The sequence below is a fragment of the Apteryx mantelli genome, chromosome 12 (genome assembly GCF_036417845.1).
Source record: "Apteryx mantelli isolate bAptMan1 chromosome 12, bAptMan1.hap1, whole genome shotgun sequence".
In the NCBI taxonomy this organism is placed as follows: domain Eukaryota; kingdom Metazoa; phylum Chordata; class Aves; order Apterygiformes; family Apterygidae; genus Apteryx; species Apteryx mantelli.
Genome location: NC_089989.1, coordinates 11,858,579 through 11,866,232, shown reverse-complemented (window position 1 = coordinate 11,866,232; position 7,654 = coordinate 11,858,579). Strand labels below are relative to the sequence as shown.

The 7,654-nt window shown below is 65.5% G+C and overlaps 1 protein-coding gene across 1 annotated transcript; it reads right to left on the bottom strand.

Moving 5' to 3' along the window:
- Nucleotides 1-3,409: 3,409 nt before the first annotated feature.
- Nucleotides 3,410-6,643, bottom strand: LOC136993214 (hyaluronidase-4-like). Its single transcript, XM_067303639.1, has 4 exons — nt 6,399-6,643; nt 4,793-5,783; nt 4,523-4,612; nt 3,410-3,817 (listed from the first exon to the last, which is right to left on the bottom strand). The coding sequence occupies exons 1-4, from the start codon at nt 6,641-6,643 to the stop codon at nt 3,410-3,412; spliced, it is 1,734 nt and encodes a 577-aa protein (XP_067159740.1).
- Nucleotides 6,644-7,654: the final 1,011 nt, after the last annotated feature.

Sequence of the window (7,654 nt, the reverse complement as noted above, 5' to 3'; positions counted from 1 at the left end):
GCTTGCCACCCTGCGACTGCTTTGAGGTCCGCGCCTTTGCTGGCCGGGTTCCCCCCCGGCTGCTCGCGCAGGTTTGGGGCCAGGACTGGGGCAGCAGTTTGTCCCGGGAGCCCCAGCGAGCCGCCACGGGCAGGCTGTACACCGGCCCGCGCTCCCCTTGCCCTTGCAGTTTTCTCGGCCGTCTCCAGTTCCTCTGCAAAGAAAACTCATCAGATGCCGCCAGCCAGGAGACGTTTGCAGCCTGCTGAGCTCGGGTGCGGAGATTTGCGGACTTCGGACCTGGCTTCTGCTCCCCACGGTATGCTGCACGGACCAGGTACTCAGCCCAAAGGGATTTAATGCTTTAATCCAGGCTGGCTGGGACAATCCTTTAATGCCTAGTAGAAGCTTGACTCTGGATCACTAGCAGTGCGTGGGAGTTAGAGATGGCTGCAGGATGCAGCATCTGCTCTCAACCCCTAAGCCAATAATCCCAGCTTTCTTTTTCCCTTTTTTTTAATGGTTGGTAAAAATTTGTGAGGCTGAAGTGCCTCTTTCTGGGGGTGTTGTTTGCTTTGCCTGGAAGCCACCTCAAGTGAGGTGAATTCTTGCACCATGTTGGGGAGGGAAAGCAGGAGATGCTGAGCAAAGAGAAGGTTTGGGAAGACAATGGGAGTCTGCCCTCATCCCACGGCCTGGAGCAGTTGGGTCCTGGACTGGGAAGTCCTCCTGTTCAAGTCGTGCTTTCCCTGATCCTTGCTGGGGGGGGGGGTTGATCTAACCTGTGCTGGCACAGAGCTGTGTGTGGACCAACCTTTTGTCATTGTATTTGCTAGAGGAGAAGCTCCCCCATCCTTGGTGTCCCACAAGTCACATGTGCTTTATACGTACGGGAGCCAGCAATGTCCCTTGGCTGTGGAGCATGTCCAGCCTGGCATGGTGCTACCCTTGCTGCAGAAAGCCTGTGTGAAGCGAGGCCTGGCCTCGGGGCAGGTCAGCGTGGGCCTGGAGCGGTGCCCGTGCCAGAAGGGGAGCTGGGGCACCGCAGAGCCCCTGTGCCGGGACCAGCCTTTGCAGCAGAGCCCTGCAGAGCCACGCAGGGCGCGGCCAAAACGGGGTGGTCCCCAACGAGTGTGAGTTCTCCAAGGGTGCCTTGTAAACCTCAGCTGTGATTGCTCCTTGCAACCCTCCCTGTACTGAATTCTCTAGCTGCGTCAGAAGCCGTTAATCATCTCCGCTGGGGTGCCCCCGACCTCCTCCTGCACGCCTTCGGGAAGCTAACGCTGCTGCGTGCACCTTGCGGGGCAGGAGCACAGAGCCGGGTTCTTAAGGCGAGGGGCCAGCTGAAGCACGTTCCCAGCAGCAGAGCTTGTCTTTTAAGCCGGCTTTACTGGCTTGCACGGCTTCCGGACTGCATGTCCTGGCAGATACCTCCCCCCCGGTTTGCGGCTTCCCTCCAGCTACTGCTGGAGAAGGAGGCACCCAAGGAATCCAGGCAGCTGCTCCACTGCAGTCGCCTTCCCCAGCCCCAGGGCAGCCCCAGCTGGGACGCGGCAGCCCTCCACGTGGCCTTTTACAGGGGTAGAGCTACCTGCCCGTGGGACGGCTGGGAGCCAGGTTTCTCGTGCTGCTGCATGGGCTTAAAGCCAGGTGGGACGCGGCCGCCTGCTTTCTGGGGTGGCGGGGAAGGTGCTGCTGGCCGGGTCCCGCGGGCGGGCAGCAGGGCGCTGCGGGAACCTCTCCCTGGTGCAGCGGCGGTGCAAGGCACCCAGGCCCTGCGCGTCGAAGGCACCCGCAGCGGGCTGCTGGCACGGTGGGGGTGGGAGCCCAAGCACCGCGGCACCTGGGGGATGCCGGTAATTGCTCTGAACATGTCAGTGCGCAATTATTAACCTTTCTGCAGCTTCCTGGGAGGCCCGAGCCTAACGAGGCGAGTGCTGATGGATGGGAGGGGAAGCGTGTCCCAGCCTGCAAGACAGACGCCAGCAGCCTCCGAGTCACCCCCGAGCGCTGCCCGTCTGGGTCCCCCCTCGCTCTGCACGCCCTGCCGAGCTGGCGGAGGCGGCTGCAAGTCAGATGTAACCTCTTCTTGGCAGACCGCGTCTCCCTTCAGCTCCCGCACCTGAAGTCTTGCCTGGCTTGGCCTGGCAAGAGACGTCAGCAAATCAACCCGAAGCCGCGCAGACTTCAGCCCGTGCCGAGCAGGTTAAGCTGCCTGCTCGCTGTTGACTCCAGTTTTTACCACCCCGCGCGGGGCAGCCTACGCAAGCGTGGCAGAGCTATCGGCTGGCACGTTGCACCGGCCTCCCCTCCGCCTCCGAGGTGAGATGGTTGCTGTTGTGCCGGTTTAGGCTGGCCCGGCTCTTCCCGAATCCCGGATGTTTGGACTGGGCTGCTGGCAGTTTGGACAGGAGCTGCTGCAGCTCAGCCAGACGTAGGGATTACCTGCGGCTTGCCCGTGGGGTGAGGCTGGCCACGGCGGCAGCGTCTGGCCTGACGGTCGCTGGTGGGGGGCAGAGTCTTGCACATGCTGAGCATGTCCCGAGGCTGGGATGGGCAGAAGAGCTGGGACCTGTGCCTGGGCTGCGGTTGCCCAAGGTGCAATGCCGCCCTGGCAGCCTCGTTAGCTCCTGTGCAATCAAGGGACTGAGCAAAAGCCCTGAATTCCCACTGGAAATGTTCCCAGAAGGCAGCAGCTCAGGCCTGGGAAGTGCAGCCACCTTGCTCCCGTGTGCTCGGCCTCCCCAGCGGGAGGCTGCTCCCCTCCCGGCACCCGGCGCCTCTCCCCCAGCCCGGAGCAGGGGGCTTCAGAAAGGCTTGAGGGCGCTTTGGGCAGAGAGGACCTGCTGCCTGAGCTGCAAGCTTTGCCCGTCCCTGAACGAGCTCTTGGAAGGAGCCCAGCAGAGCTTGCTCCGGGACAGGACTGAGGCATAACGCCGCTCTCCTTGCAGCGCCCAGCGTGAGATGGAGGACGCAGGTACCAGGCTGTAAGACACCACTCCTCCACTTGCAGGAAAAAAGTGTTTAATACAAAAAAAGAAACACCCCCCCAACGCGTTTCCTCTTGACGCGGAGATGGGAGCGTGCTGCTACACGCAGGCGGGCCCGCGGCCGCGCGCACCTGCGGGGGCCGCAGGATAGCACCATTCATGTGGGAGGGCACCCGGGAACCGCCGCGGCGCCGGAGAAGTCCCTCCGCGTATAAATAGCAACAACCTTTCAAGCACATTGTGGTTCTCGGAGAGGTGCAAACACTGGCATTTGCAAAGGCTGTAAACGGCTCGTCCTGACTGGGTGGTATTAAAAACGGGAGGAAGGGGGAGATCGATAGAAACAGTTTGGATTTGCACCATAAATATGATTAAAGCTGCTTCTGTGCTGGTGGAGATCCCTCCAGAGGGAGCGAGGTCCCGGGCGCAGGGGACGGGCCTCAGGGTGCCGAGAGCAGCGCCCAGGCCAGCAGGGCGGCCGCGGCCGCGGCGGGACCCCGGCGGCTGGCGGCTGCGGCGCGGGAGCCCCGGGAGCTGGCGGCCCGGCAGCGCTGCCCCCGCCAGCCCTGGTAGCAGTGGCAGGCGAAGTCGCGCGCCATGCGCTCTGTCTGCCGGCGGCTCGGCGCCCCGCGCACCGCCACCCGCGCCCGCCCACCCTCGGCCGCCACGTGGATGTGGAAGGAGCCGGCGTCCAGGTGCAGGTAGGCGTCCGAGCCGGCGCGCCGGCGGAGGCAGCGGCCGTGGCCGTGGCACACGTGCCGGCTGCACAGCTGGGCCGCCAGCGTCACGTTGACGATGTAGGGGCCCAGGGTGCCCAGCAGGTAGTCGCGGATCTTCTGGCAGTTGCTCTGGGGGAAGAGAGGGACGGGGTGAGCACGGCCTCTGCGAGCTCCCCCGGCTCCCGGGCTCTGCAGCCGCGCGCTCCCCAGGGCACCGGGTTTTAATCCCACCTCCGGGTGCCATGCCGCCTTCCAACTGACCTAACCTAAGGGGTTCCAGCTCTTGGCCCCGAACATCTGCCAGGAGCCACACACACACATCTGCAGCCCCGTCCCGTCCCACGGCACGGGTGGACCTGCCTTTCCAAGGCCCTGGTCCAGAGCCCTTCCCAGCCCTGGGCCTCGCAGGTTCAGCAGCGGGAACGTCACGCTGTCCCGGCCGCAGTGTCACGGAGCCCCGGGACGGATACCAGCTCCCTCAATAACATTAACGTGGGCTGAAAACGTCGGTGTAATTTGCCAAGATCTTTCCCATGAACCTACAGGGAAATCCCCCCTTACTGCCTCATTAACAGAGTCCTTCCACGGGTTGGGCTATAATTTTGGTCGGGACTGAAGCATATTTAAGCCGTCTCTGAGGTGCAGGACGGACTCCGCAGGGGCGCGTGGCGACACCCCGGATGAGGCCCTCCAAAACGCCGAGGCGCACATAAGCCCGGCTTGCTGGTTTTAGATGTCGGCAGAGGGCGGAAGGGGCAACTCGCCTCCCTCCCGCGGGCACGTCGCCCCGACCCCGGAGCCCTGGCGCCCTGCCCCGAGCGGTGCCGCTCTTACCCGGTTGCGCGAGTACTCCACGTCTCCCCAGAGGACGACGCCGTGGGCCCCCGCGGCGGCCGCCTGCCCGATGGTGTGCACCAGGTCCGCCTGCGAGAGAGCCGGCGGCGCGGGTGAGGCGGGCGCCCCGCGGGCGCCTTCCCCGGGCCCCGGCCGGCTTCCGCGCGCGGGGGGTCCCGGTTCCCTCCCTCCTCCTCGCCGCGCGCGCGCCCGCCAGCAAGACGGCGGGGAGCGCCCGGGGAGCCGCGGGGCCGGCGCGCGCGCCCCCACCTGGCTCAGCTCCTTCAGCGTGTAGGTGTAGAAGGGCCGGGCGTAGGCGAAGACGGGCAGCGAGTGCTGGGCCGACGGCAGCTCCGCCACGCGCAGCGCCTCGCTCAGCTTGGCGCCCACGAACCGCTCGCCCTGCGGGGAGTCGCGGAGCACCTCCTCCATGTAGATGGAGGGGTAGAGCGCCTTGCTCTGCTCCCACAGCCACAGCAGCTTGTTGTTTCGCTGCACCTCCAAGGGGGGGCAGTGCCCCGTGTAGCCCCCAAAGTCGTCCCAGTAGTGGTAGTTGTAGCAGTCCGGGAAGAGGTAGTAGCCCCACCAGCCCCGGGGGCGCAGCGACCGCGCCAGTTTGAGCGTCTCCGACATGAAGTTGACGGCGGCCTTCTCAAACTCCCACTTGGCCCGCAAATCCACCTGCTCGTCGGTCCAGCCGGGGTTGCCCCGCCTCACCAGCTGGGCGGACATGCTCCGGTAGATGTTCTTCTTGTCCCAGTTCCGGATCCACAGGGGCCTCCAGTTCTCCCAGTCGATGACGGCCAGCCCGGCGAAGCTCTCGGAGGGCATGGTCCGCAGGATGTCCTTCACCATCTTGCCCAGGTGGTCCTGCAGGCTGGCGTTCTGGGGGCAGCCCCCGTTGACGGCAGTGGGGGGCACGGAGCCGTTCTGGTAGTAGGGGTAGAGCCCCAGCTGGTCGTAGTAGAAGATGGTGATGTTGCCCCCGGCGAAGGCCTCCCGCCGGTTCACCAGGATGCCGAAGGCGTCCAGGTTGAGGGGCACGTCGTAGGCGCTCAGGCACCGCGTGCTGGGGGCGTTCCAGGCCACCAGGAATGGCCGGTCCTGGATGATGGGGGCCAGCGCGGGCTTCAGCGCGGCAGCAGCGGGCAGGCGCAGGCACGGCAGGAGGAGCAGCAGGAGGAGGCAGTGGTGCGGCCCCAGGGCCAGCGAGGCCAGGGACGGGGCCGAGCAGGAGCATTGCGGCGTTCGCTTGGCACTGCTGTAAGAAGGACGGCAGAGACGGTGAGCGTGTGCCGGGGGGGAGGCTCGGCCCCGGTCGTCCGTGCGGGGCAGCGAGGGCTTTGCTCGCAGTGCTCTGGCAGGGCTGCTCCTTCCCCCCCCGGCGCCCGCGGTGCCGCTGTCGCGCTCACGCGGACAGGCATGCCTCCCCGCCACCGTGCTTCGCCTCCCAGGCACCGGCTGGCCCTCCCGGGCGGCTCTGCCCGCCTGCCTGGCTGCCTCCTGCCTGCCCTCCCTTGCCTGTGCTCCTTTGGCTCCTTCTCCCCACATAGACCTGAGCCTTTTTATCCCCTTGCTTCCTCCTTCCAGTGTCCCCATCTCTTCTCCGGCGCCAGCTGCAGCCCTCCTACCCCAACCTTTCCCAGACTGTTCCCGAGCATCAGCTGGGCTGTGAGAAACCAGCTCCCCCGGGGGAGCTGCGTGGCTGCAAATTGCCCCCCGCTCCCCGGGCTGCCCTCCTAAGTGAGCTCATTTGCAGAGTAATTCAATTTGCGCCGCGCATCACGGCGGCTGCTCCCCTCCGGGGTCGCCAAGCGCCGGAGCTGTTCATCACGCGGCAGCTGCCGGCGCGCCGGGCTGCCTTGGCTGCCGTCACCCCCATGTCGGGGGCACGGCTGCCTTACTGGGCACCAGCCAGGCTACCGGGCACCGCCGGCTCTCGTCACCACCCCGCAGGGCTCGCTGCCACGAAGGTGGCTCCCAGTCTCCCCCGTTGCCCCTTCTAATCCCGGTGGTCCTGGTGGAGCGAAGCTGGTCTTGACCCTGCAGCTTCTCCACTGAGCCTGGCTGGGCTGCTGGGTGCTGCACCGGTGCACGGGGCCGTACCATGAACGTAGCCATCGCATCAGCGCCCGGCTGTGCTGTACAGGCCAATGTAGGGAGAAGGGGCAGCTGGCCTTCGGCTTGGCTGTGGGTGCTCCTCCTGCCCCCCGGCCTCCTTCTCCATCCCTCTCCTGCCATAAAGTAAGGCCTGCTGCTGCCCCTGCAAAGCCCTTTTATCCGGGGCCAGCGAGCAGCGTGGGAGCCGGGCTCTGCACACAGCCAGCCACCGATGCATTCAGCCCAAGGAAGCCGGGTTTCCCGCGTCCCGCTGGCATGGCTTCCCTGATGCCTAGGCAGGGCCGAGCCCATGCCCAGCCCTTCCCGCAGCAGGGCCTTTGAGCGAGTCCCTTGGAAGTGAGCACCTTTGAGCCTTGTGCCGCGACGCGCTGCGGCTGCCTGGCCGCGCTGTGCCCCCGCGCAGGCCGGCCTCCTGCCGCTCCCTGCCCGGCCGGCCGGCGTGCCGCCCGCAGGCTTCTCCCGCAAAGGCGTTCTATCACTGTCAAGCGCGCCCGCCTGAGACCGGGTCCCTGGGGAGCCCCGCTGATGGATGGCTCTTCCACCTCCTTTTGGAGACTGCTCAGACAGCTTTAATCAGCCTAATGCGTGCCTTGTAATGCAATTGTTAAGAATTAAGCTGCTACGTGGTACTAGGCGCAATGCCGTGGGGAAAGGCAGGTTTATTGTGTCGGCGCGGTTACCCCCGTCAGCCAGACCTCTGGTCCTGTACAAAAGCACAGGTCTGTTCCCCACAGTTTGCCTTCTGCGAAACCTGGTGTTTGTTATCGCTTCTAACTCTGTGATCCAGGAGCAGCTCTGCAGACGTGCCAGGTGACTCTGGGCCAGGCAGCACGGCTACGCGTCCACGCGCTCGCTCGCTGGCTGCAGGAAGCCTGCAGCATTTCCTGGCTGGACAGGACAGGGGTGCGCGCCGTGGGGCACGTTCCTCCGTGCCCGGCCATGCACCAGGTTAGAGGTCCCCAGCTCTGCCGAGGCGTCTCCGCGCTCTGCCCTGCAAAATAACACGGCGAG

Coding starts and splice junctions, on each gene's coding strand:
- LOC136993214 (XM_067303639.1), bottom strand. CDS start 6,643: ATGGCTACGTTCATGGTACGGCCCCGTGCACCGGTGCAGCACCCAGCA. Junction 4,613..4,792: donor CGCTGAAGGAGCTGAGCCAG/GTGGGGGCGCGC, acceptor GCTCTCTCGCAG/GCGGACCTGGTGCACACCAT. Junction 3,818..4,522: donor TGGAGTACTCGCGCAACCGG/GTAAGAGCGGCA, acceptor CTCTTCCCCCAG/AGCAACTGCCAGAAGATCCG.